This window comes from Phocoena sinus, chromosome 8 (assembly GCF_008692025.1).
Source record: "Phocoena sinus isolate mPhoSin1 chromosome 8, mPhoSin1.pri, whole genome shotgun sequence".
In the NCBI taxonomy this organism is placed as follows: Eukaryota; Metazoa; Chordata; class Mammalia; order Artiodactyla; family Phocoenidae; genus Phocoena; species Phocoena sinus.
The window spans coordinates 23876807-23896125 of record NC_045770.1 but is presented as its reverse complement, the minus strand read 5'-3'; the positions used below and the strand labels follow the sequence as shown (position 1 = coordinate 23896125).

Here is a 19319-nt window from a genome sequence, read left to right as displayed (position 1 = left end):
TTTGGACCATCTTATCTATATTAGTTAATTATTTTTCCTTCTTTTATCTGTTTATGGTTTTAATCTATTCAAAGAAAATAAAAGTTCTTCGCAGGCTGGGTGAGCCAGGGAAAATTCACGTACCAGTATGGACACAGGATTTCTTTCTTTTTTAAAAATTTATTTATTTATTTATTTATGGCTGCGTTGGGTCTTCATTGCTGCACGCAGGCTTTCTCTAGTTGTGGCGAGCGGGGGCTACTCTTCGTTGCAGTGCGCGGGCTTCTCATTGTAGTGACTTCTCTTGTTGTGGAGCATGGGCTCCAGGCACGCAGGCTTCAGTAGTTGCAGCACACAGGCTCAGTAGTTGTTGCTGCCGGGCTCTAGAGCCCAGGCTCAGTAGTTGTGGCACACAGGCTTAGCTGCTCCATGGCATGTGGGATCTTCCCAGACCAGGGATCGAACCCTTGTCCCCTACATTGGCAGTGGATTCGTTTTTTTTTTTTTTTTTTTGGTACGCGGGCCTCTCACTGTTGTGGCCTCTCCCGTTGCGGAGCACAGGCTCTGGACACGCAGGCTCAGCGGCCATGGCTCACGGGCCCAGCCGCTCCGCGGCATGTGGGATCTTCCCGGACCGGGGCACGAACCCGTGTCCCCTGCATCGGCAGGCGGACTCCCAACCACTGTGCCACCAGGGAAGCCCGGCAGTGGATTCTTAACCACTGCACCACCAGGGAAGTCCCTGATAATTTCTTAATCCAGAGTCGCCAAAATCAGGCCCTTGGGCTGCTCAGCATTCCCGCTATGACCAAGGTTTACCAGGGCAAAATCTTTACCATATTTTCCCCACTTCTCTTGACCTATTTTAATAATACTGAGCAGAGTTTGTAGATAGTGTTCTTTGTACTTCGGAAAAATTTTTAGAAACCAATAGTAAAGCACTGATAAATGGCAGGGCTAAAGTGTAACATTACTTTCACTGCTAAATTTTATTTTCTGGGAGTGTCTGCATACTTTAAATTGAAAAATTTGCTCTGCTCTAGCTATCACTTAAAAGGTTGTTTGGAACACATTGTGTTTGCATTCTTTCAAAATAAATATTAAATTTTTTATTCAGAGAAGTAATCTGAGGTTTAGCTGGTACTGGATGATAGTAGAATATGGCCTAATAACATTCCATCCAAAAACAACAGAATACAGTTTCTTCTCAAGTGCTCATGGAACATTCTCCAGGATAGATCATATCTTGGGTCACAAATCAAGCCTTGGTAAATTAGAGAAAATTGAAATCATATCAAGTATCTTTTCTGACCACAACGCTATGAGACTAGATATCAATTACAGGAAAAAATCTGTAAAAAATACAAACACATGGAAGCTAAACAACACAGTACTAAATAGCCAAGAGATCACTGAAGAAATCAAAGAGGAAATCAGAAAATACCTAGAAACAAATGACAATGAAAATACGATGACCCAAAACCTATGGGTTGCAGCAAAAGCAGTTCTAAGAGGGAAGTTTATAGCAATACAATCCTACCTTAAGAAACAAGAGACATCTCAAATAAACAACCTAAACTTACACCCAAAGCAATTAGAGAAAGAAGAACAAAAAACCCCAAAGTTAGCAGAAGGAAAGAAATCATAAAGATCAGAGCAGAAATAAATGAAAAAGAAATGAAGGAAACAATAGCAAATTTCAATAAAACTAAAAGCTGTTTCTTTGAGAGGATAAAAAAAATTGATAAACCATTAGCCAGACTCATCAAGAAAAAAAGGGAGAAGACTCAAATCAATAGAATTAGAAATGAAAAAGGAGAAGTAACAGCTGACACTGTAGAAATACAAAGGATCATGAGAGATTACTACAAGCAACTCTATGCCAATAAAATAGACAACCTGGAAGAAATGGACAAATTCTTAGAAAAGCACAACGTTATGAGACTGAAGCAGGAAGAAATAGAAAATATAAACAGACCAATCACAAGCACTGAAATTGAGACTGATTAAAATTCTTCCAACAAAAACCCAGGACCAGATGGCTTCACAGGGGAATTCTGTCAAATATTTAGAGAAGAGCTAACACCTATCCTTCTCACACTCTTCCAAAATATAGCAGAGGGAGGAACACTCCCAAACTCATTCTACAAGACCACCATCACCCTGATACCAAAACCAGACAAAAATGTCACAAGTAAAGAAAACTACAGGCCAATATCACTGATGAACATAGATGCAAAAATCCTCAACAAAATATTAGCAAACAGAATCCAACAGTACATTAAAAGGATCATACAACACGATCGAGTGGGGTTTATCCCAGGAATGCAAGGATTCTTCAATATACGCAAATCAATCAATGTGATACACCATATTAACAAACTGAAGGATAAAAACCATATGATCATCTCAATAGATGCAGAAAAAGCTTTTGACAAAATGCAGCACCGATTTATGGTAAAAATCCTCCAGAAAGTAGGCATAGAGGGAACCTACCTCAACATAATAAAGGCCATATATGACAAACCTACAGCCAACATCGTTCTCAATGGTGAAAAACTGAAACTGTTTCCTCTAAGATCAGGAACAAGACAAGGTTGTCCACTCTCACCGCTATTAGTCAACATAGTTTTGGAAGTTTTAGCCACAGCAATCAGAGAAGAAGAAGAAATATAAGAAATCCAAATAGGAAAAGAGGTAAAGCTGTCAGTTTGCAGATGACATGATACTATACAAAGAGAATCCTAAAAATGCTCCCCGAAAACTACTGCAGCTAATCAATGAATTTGATAAAGTTGCAGGATACAAAATTAATGCACAGAAATCTCTTACATTCCTATACACTAATGATGAAAAATCTGAAAGAGAAATTAAGGAAACACTCCCATTTACCATTGCAACAAAAAGAATAAAATACCCAGCAATAAACCTACCTAAGGAGACAAAACTATAGACTATAGAAACTATAGAAAACTATAAGACACTGATGAAAGAAATTAAAGATGATACAGATGGAGAGATATACCATGTTCTTGGATTGGAAGAATCAACATTATGAAAATGACTATACTACCCAAAGCAATCTACAGATTCAATGCAATCCCTATCAAACTACCAATGGCATTTTTCACAGAACTAGAACAAAACATTTCACAATTTGTGTGGAAACACAAAAGACCCTGAGTAGCCAAAGCAATATTGAGAAAGAAAAATCGAGCTGGAGGAATCAGGCTCCTGACTTCAGGCTGTACTACAAAGCTACAGTAATCAAGACAGTATGGTACTGGCACAAAAACAGAAATATAGATCAATGGAACAGGATAGAAAGCCCAGAGATAAACCCATGCACATATGTCACCTTATTTTTGATAAAGGAGGGAAGAATATACAATGGAGAAAAGACAGCCTCTTCAATAAGTGGTGCTGGGAAAACTAGACAGCTACATGTAAAATGATGAAATTAGAACACTCCCTAACACTATACACAAAAATAAACTCAAAATGGATTAGACACCTAAATGTAAGACAGGACACTATAAAACTCTTAGAGGAAAACATAGGAAGGACATTCTTTGACATAAATCACAGCAAGATCCTTTTTGACCCACCTCCTAGAGAAATGGAAATAAAAGCAAAAATAAACAAATGGGACCTAATGAAACTTAAAAGCTTTTGCACAGCAAAGGAAACCATAAACAAATGAAAAGACAACCCTCAGAATGGGAGAAAATATTTGCAAATGAAGCAACTGACAAAGGATTAATCTCCAAAATTTACAAGCATCTCATGCAGCTCGATATCAAAAAAACAAGCAACCCAATCTAAAAATGGGCAGAAGACCTAAATAGATATTTCTACAAAGACGATATACAGATTGGCAACAAACACATGAAAGGATGCTCAATATCACAAATCATTAGAGAAATGCAAATCAAAACCACAGTGAGGTATCACCTCACACCAGTCAGAATGGCCATCATCAAAAAATCTAGAAACAATAAATGCTAGAGAGGGTGTGGAGAAAAGGGAACCCTCTTGCACTGTTGGTGGGAATGTAAATTGAAACAACCACTGTGGAGAACAGTATAGAGGTTCCTTAAAAAACGAAAAATAGAAGTACCATACGACCCAGCAATCCCACCACTGGGCATATACCCTGAAAAAATCATAATTCAAAAAGACCCATGTACCACAATATTCATTGCAGTTCTATTTGCAGTAGCTAGGTATGGAAGCCACCTAAGTGTCCATCGACAGATGAATGGATAAAGAAGATGTGGCACATATATACAATGGAATATTACTCAGCCATAAATAGAAACAAAATTGAGTTATTTGTAGTGAGGTGGATGGACCTAGAGTCTGTCATACAGAGTGAAGTAAGTCAGAAAGAGAAAAACAAATACCGTATGCTAACACATATATATGGAATCTAAAAAAAAAAAAATGGTTCTGAAGAACTGGCGGCAGGACAGTAATAAAGACGCAGACGTAGAGAATGGACTTGAGGACATGGAGAGGGGGAAGGGTAAGCTGGGACGAAGTGAGAGAGTGGAATGGGCATATATACATTACCAAATGTAAAATAGATAGCTAGTTGGAAGCAACCACATAGCACAGGTAGATCATCTTGGTGCTTTGTGACCACCTAGAAAGGTGGGATAAGGAGGGTGGGAGGGAGGTGCAAGAGGGAGGAGATATGGGGATATATGTATATGTATACCTGATTCACTTTTTTATAAAGCAGAAACACCATTGTAAAGCAATTATCCTCCAATAAAGATGTTAAAAAAATATGGCCTAATAAATTAGATAACACGTGGTAACACTATTTTTGAGAACAGATCAAGGAAGCCATATAATTGTATCTGAACACTTGTTTAGCTGTACTGAGTCTATAGCAACCTGTTTTCTTTCTCATCCTAATCCATATCTTAAAAAGTATATCTCTTCAAATCAACCAATGCCTTGACTAGATTCTTTATAATAAATATAATATCATTCACTCAACAAACATTTATTCCATGCCTACTATGTTTTACACATTATACTTTGACTTCACAGCTCCTGTGGTTTAGTGGAGAAGAAAGACGAAGAGGAAATGTAAATAGTGTTATAGGTGCTAAAACATGGGTGTCAAGAACTGTATAATATCTGAGATTTTACCCTATTTACAAGCTAATAAGTTAGTCTGTTACTGTTTCACGGATGCTGTCAAAAGACACAAGACTCCTGGGTCAGAGACAAAGAACAATATTATTCATTGTAAAAGCAGTAACCAGAGCTTGTTTTGGTTTGTGTTGGATCCCCATATCTCTTGTTATATGCTGAAATGAGTTCCTCCATAATTCATATGTAGAGGTGTTAACCCTAGTACCTCAGAACATCACTGTATTTGGAGACAGTACCTTTAAAGAGATGATTAAGTCAAAAGCAAGTCATTAGGGTGGGCCCTAATCCAATCTAACTGGTGTCCTAGTAAGAAGAGGAAATTTGGGCACACAGAGAGACACCAGGAGTTCTTGGTTACAGGAGACAGACCATGTGAGGATGCAGTGAGAAGGTAGCCATCTGCAATCCAAGGAGAGAGGAGTCAGGAGAAATCAAATTTGATCTTGGACTTCTAGCCTCCAGAACTGTGAGAAAATAAATCTTGCCATTTAAGCCAATCAGTCTGTGGAATTTTGTTATGGTGGCCCTAGCAAATGAATACACTCTCTCCACCCACCTCCCCCCCCAACAAAAGTCCTGTGGGGACAATGCAAAAGGCCTGTCCTGGATGCCTGAAGTGAGTTGCATTACAAGAGATACACTCTAAATTCAGGGGCTTACCATTTTTAGAGTAAGGGGAATTAAGTCTGTTCCTTGTCAGTGGGGAGATGTTTTCTCATCCCTCTAGGATGCTTGCTGCAAACACACCCTGTACCTTTACACCATGGGTAAAGAATAGTCAAGAACTTACATTCTTGGCATACCCAGCAAAAATGTTCAGATATGTCCAGGGCCCATGGCAGATTGCCTCTACCAGCATAAGTACATCAGATGAGGCCCAGTTAACCCAAACTTGGGAGAACTGAGATGCTTTCTGAAAGAGATGACATCTATGCTGACTCATGAAGGTCAAATAAAAATTTGCTGCCGGAAGAGGGGGAGAAGGGCATTCCAGGCAGGACAAAAGTCATGCACAAAAGTTGAAATAAATGACACACTTCAAGAAGTTTTCTGTTCCCTTTCACATTCATCTATATATTGAGGTCCAATCTCAGACACCTAGAATTATAGTCTGTGTGTGACTCTGGAAGGTCAACATTCAATATGTATGCTTTTATGAATTGCACTGGCCCCTGGAGTCTTCACATTAAAGCTATGTAAAATTCACAGCTATTGATTATTCACTCAGTTCATCATTTTCTACCTTTTCTAGAAACTGTTCCTCTTTTTTTTTTTTTTTTAGTATACTACACAATCCAGAGTTAACAGTGAGGCTTTGCAAAACATGACCTTAACCCATGGCCATAGTTGATTGGTCCATAGTTTAGGACCTGCCTCATACCGAACCAGTCGGAATCTTTTCCTTGGGAGTTTAAAATCAGGGTTAAGAGATTTCAATTTGTAACTATTCTCTTAAACAGAGGCAACGTAAACGTCATGTTTTTTGCCTTTTAGACTGAAAATGGAGGAGAAATATAGAAAACTCTCTGGGTTTTCTATACAGTGCACTATAGAGGCTTGGTACAGTTCATAAGCAGCATCTTTGCCCTTGGTTTCTGGGATATCCCTGTGTCATTATAATAAATTCATCTTTTAACATTAGAGAATTGTCTAATTTTCAATGTTATTAATAAAAACCTTACTTGGGCTTAGACAAGCTTAGATCTCATAAAAATTCATAAAAATTTATTTTTGATTATTTCAGTAATATTTATTCAGCACCCACTTTTTGTCATGCATTCTGCAAGGTGCTGGGGATATAAACTCAGTGGCTGCCTTTCCATACATTACAGTTCCAAGGGTGGATTTTAGATTATGAGACAACTGGTTTAAATATTAACTTGCATTTAGAATCAGAATACAGGTGTATTTCCTCCTAAAACACACTACTTATTGGTCCAGTCTGAATCAGGCACTCATTCCTGAACCAATCAATTGTACTCAGACTCTTAGGGTCTTGTAAGAACATTGATTTTTCCACAGTGAAGATGTGGTGGTGGTGGTGGTGGTGATGGGGTGTCAGTTGGAGAATGGAATTGCCAAAGAAAAGAAGTGTCTACTGAGAAGACAATCATATCAGCAACGACTGCATACCTCCAAAGCATTTCTAGAAGTACTTCTGAGTTTACTCTAGACTGCAATGACAGCATAATCTGGAAAGGATGGATGGGATAGAAAGCATGGGCTCAGAGGGAAAATTAGTGCTAGCATTTATTTTATTAAAACACAATGTTTCCTAAAAGTTCTCAACACAAGGAAAAAAACAATCTTCTTCTACCCACCTGTTCTTTTTGTATCTGTATGAGATGATGAATGTTAATTAAACTTATTGTGACAATCATTTGGCAATATAGGTAAGTCATGTCATTATGCTGTACACTTTAAACTTATACAGTGCTGTATCTCAATTATATCTCAATACAACTGAAAAAAAAACCCCACAATGTTTCACAGACTGTAGTACAAATATTAATTTTCTAAAAGAAAATAACTTATTAAATATTCTCCTGGATAGTAAATCTTTAAAAAAAATTGTCCCTCATTTTTTATCTGTATACCCACTGATAAAATATTCTAAGTGCATAAATACAATCATAATTACACACACACATAGATACCTATGTATACACATGTGTGTGTATATTTATAGTTTCTTTTTTGGAAGGGTCTTGGCTACCTCTTCTCTCTCTTTTCTGCTGTTCTTGAACATACCTCCCCACCTCACCCCCCCAGTCTGGCCACAAAACAACCAACATTAATAGCCTAGTATGTAGCCCTCCATACATACACATGCATATGCAGGTTTCTTGGTTAATGCTTTACAAAAATGAGATTTTGTATTTCTCAGTCAATAGTACCTCATGCAAATTCTTCTAAGTCAACTTGTATAGTTATACTTTATTTTTTAATGGTTTCATCATATTACATATGTGGGTGTTCATAATATATTGTCACTTCTTATTAGGTATTCACTTTATTTCTGGTTTTTGCCACAACAAACATTGTAGCAATACAAATGATTATGTGTAACTCTATGCATATTAGTGCTTTTTATTTCTATTGGAGTGGTTTCTGGGGCAAATAAATATGATTCAGCCAACATCCTGATTCTGCATCTTCCTGGTCATAACAAGGACAGAAGCTCCCATGGCAGTCCAATAATCTATGGCATGGTTTTAGGAATTGGACCTAGAATTTCAGCCTAATGTTTATCTCCTGAGCCCTACCAATGTGTTTCTGAGCAAAGTATATATGCTTTAATAAATCCTTTTCTATTTGAACCACCTAGAGAGGATTATATTGTCTACAACTAAAAATCCTAGCTGATCTAATGTATTTTAAATTTTAATAAAGGACAGTAAAAATATTTTGAATAAAATACTGCTCATATTCAAGATGATGACACTCTCCTGTCCTTGGTAGAGAGATGGCTTTGGGTTCCTTTTCTAGAAAAGATAAAAGATTAGTACAAATCTACTAATTTGTTTAGCAGGAATTAACATAGCATGTCTTACATTTCAACTGGAAAGTTCTGCTTATCTTTCATAAGTGCTACTGGGCAGTAGATGGCTCAACTCCACGGGGCTTCCTCTTCCTTCACTCTCAGAGAGAAATGCCAGACCCTCCTCATTCCTCCTCTCTTTTGCAGCCAAGTACATTGATCTCCACTTGTTGGTTGGTTGCTTTTTGGTACAAATGGAAGGAGAAGAGAGAAGGGGTCATTGTTTACTAAAACCACTCATATGGCTGATCTTATTCAATAGCCACCAGTAAGATTTATTTGAATACTTTTGTCCACCACACTCCACCCCCCATTTTCTTTTTTGTATTCTTCCTGAAACTTTCACACTTAAAAATAATCATTTGAGGATGGGAATAAAAACCAAGTCAAATAATGCATCTATTTAAATCATTTATTTCAACACAGGCATTGTTTCAAATGTGTACCTTGTCTTGTAACACATTTCATATCTAGAGAACAGGTTTGAGAACAAGTACATAAAAGAATTATTTGACAACATTTTAAACAAAAGTGCTTAAGGCTTATTACATGTTTCAGAAACACAGAAGTGCCAGTCACAAAGAGCCTCAAAGTAAAATATTCACATATCTACACTGTACATTTAAATGGGTTATTCTGAAGCATTATTACTATTATTAACAATAAACTCTTAGCAAAAAGGCCTCTTTAACCCTCTGGTATTCAATGGAGTATATTACTTTTATGGACGTGTGGATATTCCAGTTTGACACCTAGCTTTACCATAACGTAAGTGGACTTTCTTTCACCACCTCAAGTACAGGCACACATGTACCTCCTACACAAAGCAGCTTTTATTAGCCTATCATCAGCCAAAACCTTGTTAGTAGCAGTTGGAGTTTTATTAACAGCGATGTATTTACAATATAAGGGAGTAAATTATTTAGAGGGAAGTCTCTAAAAATTAAAATAATCTCATTAAGCCCTATTTTACTTTTTATTTTATTTTTTTTGCGTTACGCGGGCCTTTCACCGTTGTGGCCTCTCCCGTTGCGGAGCACAGGCTCCGGACGCGCAGACTCAGCGGCCATGGCTCACGGGCCCCGCCACTCCGCGGCATAAGGGATCTTCCCGGACCGGGGCACGAACCCACGTCCCCTGCATCGGCAGGCGAACTCTCAACCACTGCGCCACCAGGGAAGCCCCTAAGCCCTATTTTAAATGGACTTTACATGTAAAATTTATGGCCATAGAAGTCTATTATTTAAACAAGTTAATAATTTACCAGATACTTATTAGTATTGATTCCCTCATTATTTACTCCATTTATGTGACTATTTACTTTAATGATGATTATATATTTTAGAAAACGAGTTATGAGTATAAAAATGACTATTATAAATTATTATAGCTATACCAAACATGAATATTAAAAAGCAGCAGTTTGTATGTTAAAATACATAGACATTTGCTATACTTCTTTAATGAAGTGCTTTATAAAGGTATAAAATTATAGAAGGTGCTATTTTCATGAATTTTCTGTTTGCTTGACTTTTGAGCCAGACCAACAAGCAAATATTACAAATAGTGCAATGAGCATTGGCCATCAATGACCTTTGAATTCAGATGGTAGATTCTAGTACAGAGAAGCAGGGTCCCAAAGTAGTTGTTTAGCCTGACCTTAACTTACCTAATTGTTGATATAGGCTAAATTCAGTGAAAAATAAGCAAACTTCATCTCACCTTTTGTAACATACGTGTAGACTCAGAATATTTACCGAAATAGATTGGTAAATAATCATTTAAAAAACCAAGAATCTTAATATTAAAATATTAACTTCGAATATTTTAAAATTAAATAGAAAACATAGGTTATGGTTTATGAATTTTATTTAAATTATCAGATAAATAGAAAAAGGAAGGTAGAATTTACAAACATACATGAAACAAAGAATAAACTGTTATTTATTCTTCACCATACAAATTTAAATGGAAACGTTTAGAACAGTTGATTTAGAATTCTACTGTCAGTCTCTTTGAGGTCAGGATTGGCCAGAGCTTGAAGTTTAAGACAATTTATAGATTGAAGAAATAGCTTTCATGTAATTACCTCATTTTCCTTAGTTTTGAGTTTCATGGGAACAATGCAAACTAGCTCTGGCATTTTGCTTCTAGGCAAGGCAATGGTTAGGAGGATAATAATAATATAGTCCTTTCTTGCATTTCTATCAGTTCCAAATTTCTGCATACTTCCCCAACACCTATCATTATCCTTAATTTATATGGATGAAACAAACTAGGTGAGAAAAATGGAAACTAAAATGAGGCCAGGAAGCAAATATAAACCAAACAAGATGAAATCCATTCATGTTGACCCTCACAGTACTAAGATCCAGGATGGCATGATTTCTGTAGTTCTAGCAGATTAGCTTCACTGCCACCTATTTATTGGTCTTTATGCTGATTAGGAGGAGAGAAAACCCCAAAAATTCCGCATGGCAAATAAAGAGTTAGGAAAGCCAAGTTATCAGTGGGTGTGACAAGTTATTTAGTCTAGATAAATTATTGAAGGAATCATAGTGATGAGCCCTTAGAAGTTCTGCCTTCTAATTTCCAAGGGTCTGGTAAATGATCTGGCAAAGAAGCCTGTGAAACCCAAGGTGTCAGATCTGACTTGGTAGTACTTTAGGGACTTGACCAAGGCTACCACTTGCAACTAAAATGTCTCACATGGAAAAAAGTGTTCTATCCTGCAAATAAAGAAAAAATTTAAATGGATGGTTCTGGAGAAATGGAAGAAAAAAGGAACAGTTGCTGAGAGAGCTGCAGTAAGGATGTCAGTCTCATGAAGGGATGTCTGCTTATCTCTACCCTTCAGTTATGTTCCCTTCCTAAGCAGAAATTCTGTGGCAAAGCCACCCTCTGTACCATCCTAGAAACTATTTCAAAGGAATTCCTAGGAGTACTAATGTTCTTTGGCTTACTAGGGATTTACCTCTTCACCTACTATCTCAACAAGCACTTCAAATATGTGTTTCCCTGGCTCCACTATGGATAAAACAGGATGTCCTTATAGATATGCCCTTACCTTTGCTCAAAAGAAAAAAACCCCAAAAAACCCAAACTCTAAACCTCCTAAATGTTGATGAGTCAGACAGGATAATAATACTTACTCCATTGTTATCACCCTACATTTTATTAAATGCCATGAATATAAGGTACGGAAGAGGCAAGACAGAGTTTTGCTGTTGTGCTGGGATATTAAAGTTGTAAATCACCATGAAAGGTATAAGAAAGTTAGGGGGAAAATAGAGCAGAAAACCAAAACTGGACAGTGAATTAGAGATTAAGTTTGGGCTGAGTGGCAGAAGGCCAAGGATATATACGGAGGAAGAAAACAGCAGAGAATCCCTCTAAACAAGAATTCATTGCTCTAGAATTCAGGAAGTCTATATATAGGGTGTGGAGGGGGAAAAAAAGAGAATTTGGATTGTTTCAGAGCAGGAACTGCCCAGATTAGATTTTTTTTTTTCTAATGTCTGTCCTTTCCGTAGACATACATATTTGCACTTTATTTACATTACAAACTTTTGGTGAAAAGGTTATACATTTTATAGAAAAAGCTTCACAGTTCTGACTCTTTGTCATTTTCATCCAGGTAGTATTCGTCATCCGTGGTTGTGTCTGTGTCACAATCTGAGTCTACTGGATCATCTTCATAGATATTAAGTGGTGCACTTAGAGATAAGCCATCTTTTGGCATCTGATTACTAGGAGAATTAGAACTTGATGACTCTGTTGGGTTAGGAGGGTTAACTACATCATCTTTCAGGAAGCCAGGGTTCTTAAGAAAACTTGGTTTCCATAATCTTCCTTGTGTGAGTGACCTCTTTACATTCTCCAAGAAAGCCAGTTGTTGTTCTTTCCCAAATATCCCATAGTCAATAGGTCTGGATATAGATGTTGCAGACCTAGGACCCATTTTTGGCCCGCTGTTGTACAAAGCCCAACTTTCATTTTCATCACAGGAGGGTAGTTCAGAAAAAGATTTGAATCTTCGACTGTACCCACTGTTGTTAGAGAATTCATTCCCAAGGGTCAGTTGACTCAGGGCATTGTCAATAGAAGTACTTTCAGAAAAATGACGCTCTCTGAATTTTGGAGGATGACTTTTTCGTAGTAGAGCACCGTGCACATTGATGCTTTTTAAACTCTTTGAATGATAGGGGTGTGGCTCAGGTTCCCACTCCAGAGATGAAGCACTCCTTTGTTGTTGCTGAAAACTGGCCAGTGGCATGCTTACTGTAGATTTCTCTGCAGGCTCCAATTGAAAAGGAGGGTTCAGCCCCCTCTGATGGTCAGGGAAATCTGCTTCCTTGAGGCTGATCAATGAGGGTTGGGCCAGGGCTTCTGACTCTCCTTCCAAAATCTGAGCTACTGTTACATCCTTAGAATTCTCATACTTTAGTTGTGATTCTGAGATTTTTTTAAACTCATTTTGATGTGGCTGTGAAATATTGTTAGACTTCTGATTGCTTACGTGTGCAGAAGTTTCTCTGTTGGTTATTGTAGTAACCTGGAGAGGGTCCTCGGATTTCTCCACACTTACTCCATCATTACTTAACCTGCTTTCATCTGTGGATTCTGTGGACTTTAACGTAGGCACAGGGGAGTGTGGGTTGCACTCTGGTGTGCCAGGGGATAAGGTGCTAAAGCCAGAATTGTTCCCACTTTGAGGAAAGATAGTAGTTACATGTCTTCTGGGGTATAAATCTTCAGCTGGAAATTTTCTGCTTGTTTTGGACATAACTGCCAATCTGTGTTTAACTGAAGATCTGTTTTCCCCTTTTTCTAGGTCATCCAAGCTTTTTTTAATTTTATTACTTCCTTCAAGAAGTGAAGGTTGATTCCATGCCAACTCCTGCATTTCATCTTTAGCCTTGCTCTCTGCCATATTTACCTCCTGACTTCTTTGAGGTAGTTCTCTGGGTTCAGACTGCAAACTGTCTAAATCTTGTTCACTTGAACAAGTCTTTTCATCAAGCTGTAGTTTATGCAAGGCTGGAGTAAGAGCAAAGACTTGGCTTTCTGAGTCAGAAAGTGGTTTATCAGGGTTTTTTGGGAAATCTTTTCTAATTTCCCCTCTTACTTCCCCAGGCTGCAATCCACTGGAGCTATCATCTATAGCTATACCTGTTATATCTTTCTGAAGACTTCCAGTAGCTGTAATGGCTATAGCACTACTTGTACACTCCCCAGAACTTCTAATAATTTGTGAATTTTCAACATTCTCTTCTGAATGGGCTGGGAGGTTAGAAAAATCACTGTTACCTGATTTAATGGATTGCTGACAATTTTCAGATTTCTCTCTTGTAACTTTTTTTCCCTGAAGCATTAGTGAAGTATACAGGGTTTCACTTCGCAATTTTTCCCCTTTCTCTTTCTTGCTTTGTGAATCACATAAAGGTGTTTTAGCTAAGTTGTGTGGGGAAATCTCTCTAGATTTAGGTTCTCCTTTATGAAGAGAAACATCTGCTTCAATAGAAGCAATTTCCTGTAATGTAGGCTCTGAGGACCTAAAACTCGGTAATTGTAAACCAGTCATATTTTCAGTGGTGTGAGAAAGATGGCTGTTCTCCTGAGCAGAGCTGACCTGCATCTTTAGATCTTTAGATGAAGGTGGTCCTGACTGCTTTTGTGTAGAACAATTTAGTTTGTCTTTTTCTAAAGCATTAGGAGATATTTCAGTCCCCACTTTAGTTAATTCTGTAAGTGAATCGATATTTTGTGTATACTTTTGAAGAAGGTTACAGAACTTTTTTCTGTGTTTCCTTGGTAGAGTATAGTATATTGAAATCACCTCAAGACATTTCACATTATCTTCATCACCAGAAACAGAAAACATGCTAGTAGTCTTAAATTTATGTAATGTTTTCCCACTTTCTTTGCCTGACAAATCTGCAGAAAAAGGTAAAGGGTGTTCATTTGGATGGGAAAATATACCTGTCCTGGAGGCAGAAATTCTACCATTCTTTTCAGTGCATTCTTGAAAGTATTCCTTCTGGTGGTGTCTTTTGCTTAAAGAACACTCCCGAACAGATGAGTCACTTCCCAGAGGGTTAATGAGTCTCTCCCAAGGCTTTAGTGTTATAATAGAAGCATCTGTATCTGAGACTAAACCTTTTTCTCTTTCATCTCTTCCAGTTGAGGAATATGGCACCCCTGAGCGACATGACACAGCCCTCTTGATGAGGACTTGAAGTGGTCCTTTTCTAACAGAAGCAGATCCAATGTTTGTCATATTTGTCATCTCCTCTGTGGCTTCAGATGGTACTGAGACTGAGTCTGAAACTACTCCGGAATATTTGCTCTCTGACTCACAAGAACTGGGACTGAATTTGTTTGATGTGTACTTCTCTACTGGATCTTCCACATCATTTTTGATTTGGAATGCAAGTTGCTCATTCCTAAACGAAGAAGGCATTATCTTACTTTCAGACTTCCTGTCATTGATGAGAAAACTGGCTGATTTTCTTGGTAAGGTACAATAAATTGTGTGAAGCTCAGGAGGCTTGGAATTGCTTTCAGTTCCCTCAATGAGGTTACTGCTGTCACTTGTGGGTATTGATCTACTTTCCGTTTTGCTTAATTTTTCGGTATAGGATATACGTCGTCTTATTTTTCCTTTTCCCTTTCCATCCCTGAAAGGAGGATGTGAATGGCATTTGACAACATCAACCACTTCATTATGTACAGGCATACAATTAACATTACTCTTTTGGTTTTCTGAGAGGCTTAGGGAAAATTGACTATTTTGGTTCTTGCAATCATTGACTTTTTCTTCTCTTTCTCCCAGAGACAGATCTTTGCTTGAAGGACATTTCCAGGAGAACCCTGCAGTAGAAGGAATCACCAAAGCATCAAGGCAAGAATCATTTGATGGTAAGGAATCTGGTAGTGTACCTGATGACAGATCTAAAGAATCACATGGCATATTGTGGTCGGCAGGTGACTTGCTACAGTTGGTAGAATAAGTTGTGGTACATGGTTCTTCCTTGGTATCTAAAACAGCAGGCTTTTCTGAAGACTGTGCATTTTGATTATCAGTACGTTCAGGACTCCTGTGGTTATTTTTAATAATGTTTGAAGTATCTTTATTACTTACTGTTAATTCCTGGTGACAACCTTGATTTGGGCTGAGAGAAGGTGATGTTGTTCTGCTTTCCTGAATGAAAGGAAGGGAAGTTGCTGAGGCAAGTTTTCTGTTCCCAGTATAACTCTTATCTTTTTTTAGTTCATTGGCTTTATGAATTTTGGAGATATCTCTCCTGGAAATCTCTCCAGGCAAACTTTTTGAACTTATTGTCGTAGATGCATTAAAAACAAATTTGTTGCTCTTGGCTGAGTCCTGAAAGAGGAGATTTTGAAAATCAGGTAAAGGGTTAGAAATTACTGTCTGTGAAACAAGTTGGGGTATTTCACCTGTCATGGTTGTCTGGTCTATCTTGTTTAGTTGTTTGTCTTTTTCCAAAACAGATCCATTCAAGTCTTTCTCATTATTCACTTCCGTGACCAAGATATTGGGTTGGCTTTCAGTCAGAGGTGGAGAATCAACTGAATCACTGTTGGTCCCAGTGACTTCTGTATAGTTTCTGATTGGAAGAGAAGCAGGCTTAATTTTCTGCAAAGTGACTGTGGGATTCTGAAAGTTGGGACTCTGAGGATTCCCTCTGTCATCAGAAATCTGTGGGAAGGTAGTTTTGAATGAGGATGCTAGAGTTTGAGCACTTCCAAATGAGTAAGGTTCTTTGTTTATATGTAGTTCCATAGGAGAACTGTCCTGTTGACATTCTAACCCACCAGATTTGATGTGATAGCTAGAACCAGACATGGGGCAAACATTTGGTGCACTAAAATGAGTAGACTGGTTCCTTTTAACTTGTGACACCTCCATGCTCTCCAGTGTGGATGCCTGAGAATCAAGCTGTGAGGGATGTGGCTTCTCTTGGTTTCTGGAAATATTTGTCCTGTACCTAGGAGAAAATGACCCCCAGTGTTGAGAAGGAACACTATGACAATGACCAGCTAAAAATGCTCTATTTCCTTCAATGGAGATCATTTCAAAGTCTCTGTCAGAAGAAGTGAATGGTTTCCTGCTTTGATGAAAGTCAGACCAGGAAGAATGTTCTTCCTGTTGGCCCCCAAAAGGACTTTGTCTAAATCTCTGTTCCCTGCTGCATCCAAAGGTATTGCTAAGGAAAGACCCAGTTAATGGGTTATCTTCATGGTAGAACAGCATATTCTCTGAGTTCTCAAATGGGTCAGCACTCATTGCATTATTCATGGGGGCATTTAAACCAACACTTTGGTGAACACTCTGTGAATGGTAAAATTCATATCTCCTATCCTCCTGAAAACACCTGGGATACATATACTGGTCAGCAAGGTCAATTTCCATTGGTGATGGTGCCCTCAGGAACTCTTCCTGGTTCTGCCTATCTCTAGAGGAATCTGATCTATTCCATATGATAGATGATAAAGGAGTTCTCTTTGGGCTCTGTTGGTGGCTTGGTGGTATAAACCCAGTCTTGATCTGAGTTGTGGCTGAAAAAGGTAAGCTTCTTGCTGTGAAATACCCTGTAGCTGGTGAGGCTGATTGTTGTCTGCTGTCAAAATACAGAGAAATACTACCAAAAATATTCTTTTGCACATTATCTTCTTTTAAGACTCTGGGTTCCCTTGTTTTGTACATATCACAGATTGTCCTTGTTCTAGGAGAAAAGGTTTTAAAACCTTCCTTAGGGGTTCCTGGTCTTAGGACATCATAGATAGACATATTAGAAGTTTCATTACAGTAATTTTTATGCTTTGCTGTGATATTACGGTGTTTATTCCCACTGGAGTAAAAATGACTGAACTGTGTTCTTGATCCATAGTTGAGAGGTGTTCTGGCATTCAATGAGCTTGGAGACTGTTCCTGAGCCAGTTTTCCATCCAAATCATCTAAAACTAAAAGGAGAATATACATCATTTTTTTGCATAAGATTTTACAGTCTAATAATATTTTGAGTTGTTGAAGGCTCCACTTGAAGAAACATAATCCCTTATAATTTTTAGATCATATCACCATAAATGTTATGACATTAACTTTGATTATGTCTTTAAGATAGTTTGACTTTTACAAGCCTGTAATGGAAGTTTCTTTTTCATTTTCACACTTCTTCAAATCACACATTTTCAAAGTTGACCTTCCAAAATGTCTTAAGAACATAAAAGCCACATTTTTCCCCCTAACAGTAAATTTTAATCATGGTTTCTAGTGAATCTTTTGTGTCACTAGGTAGCTATAATGTTTCCAATTATGTTTACCTCAGGGGATTGTAAAAGATATGAAAGTCTGTAAATAACATGTGAGTTCTTAGTTGTACTTAGTTGCACATTACTGCCAAAAGTTTAGCATCCAATTTATTAACATACCTATTTGGATGGTAACAGATATATTTTATCATATTCATGTTACAATAAATATGAGTAGATTGTGTATTTTTTTAAGAAATGTTCATTAAAAAAATAAAATCTGACATGAGAAATAAGTTATGGGATTATTTAAATTGCTGAAGAACTTTTTGGTTTACAGAAATCTATCCTTCTGAGTTACATAAAATGGTGCACTCTCTTTGGTTAATTAAAATTATTTGTCATTAAAAATTGTAATTTTAGGGGTTTCTCTGGTGGCACAGTGGTTGAGAGTCCACCTGCCGATGCAGGGGACACGGGTTTGTGCCCCGGTCCGGGAAGATCACACATGTCGCGGAGCGGCTGGGCCCGTGAGCCATGGCCGCTGAGCCTGCGCGTCTGGAGCCTGTGCTCTGCAATGGGAGAGGCTACAACAGTGAGAGGCCCACATACAGCAAAAAAAAAACAAAATAAAATTGTAATTTTAACTCTTCAATGACAGGGAAAGTGAGGTATATTGGTATCTGAGTGAATGTAAGTGAGACGTACTTATAATATACCAATTATGTTAGGACAGGTGCTGAAGGGGTTTTTGATATCTGCTCTGAATTTTCTCTACTCTATTTTATTTGTAAGTTGGTGCTATTAAGTTCGCATAGCCAGCAAAAGAACTAGTCTTGAGCATGAAAGATCTGTAACTAAGGAATTCTTCAGGGAAAATATTTGTCAATGTTTTAATGAAAAAAATTATTTTTCTCCTGTCCCTGAAATAATTTATTTCCTACATCCACAAATAAAATAATCAAGCAATGCCAAAATATAAGGCAGGGCAAAAAGAAAAGAAAACTACATAAATCTGTCTTTAAAGCAAATTATAATGAAATCTCTTTGATTTCTGTTTTCCCTTTCAAGCTGTTCATAGTTTTTTCTTCCTCCTTAAATAAAGTCTTTTGCTGACTACAAAAGCAATATATGGTAAATACAGGAAAATATAACAAAAGAGGTAAAGTCACCTGGAGTCCTTCTTCCCAGAGATAACCGCTCTTAACATCAGTATCACGGGACTTTAAATTATTCAAAGTTACTTTGATTCCGAAATTAATACTGCTATTTGACTCACTACTCTTGAGGTCAAAAAAATTCCTGTTCTGCTTCTCCTTTTTATTTTCAGAGAGGTCAAGTCATTTTTTTT

The 19319-nt window shown here is 37.7% G+C and overlaps 1 protein-coding gene across 7 annotated transcripts in view; it reads right to left on the bottom strand.

Annotated features, from left to right (window-relative positions):
- Positions 1-9773: 9773 nt before the first annotated feature.
- Positions 9774-19319, bottom strand: part of EXPH5 (exophilin 5) — a 75740-nt gene continuing 66194 nt past the window's right edge. For all 7 annotated transcript variants that reach the window (XM_032639824.1, XM_032639826.1, XM_032639827.1 and 4 more), the window contains one exon: positions 9774-17680. In XM_032639824.1, the coding sequence (XP_032495715.1) occupies positions 12297-17680 (5384 nt within the window). In that variant the 3' untranslated portion in view covers positions 9774-12296. The remainder of the gene's footprint in view (positions 17681-19319) is intronic.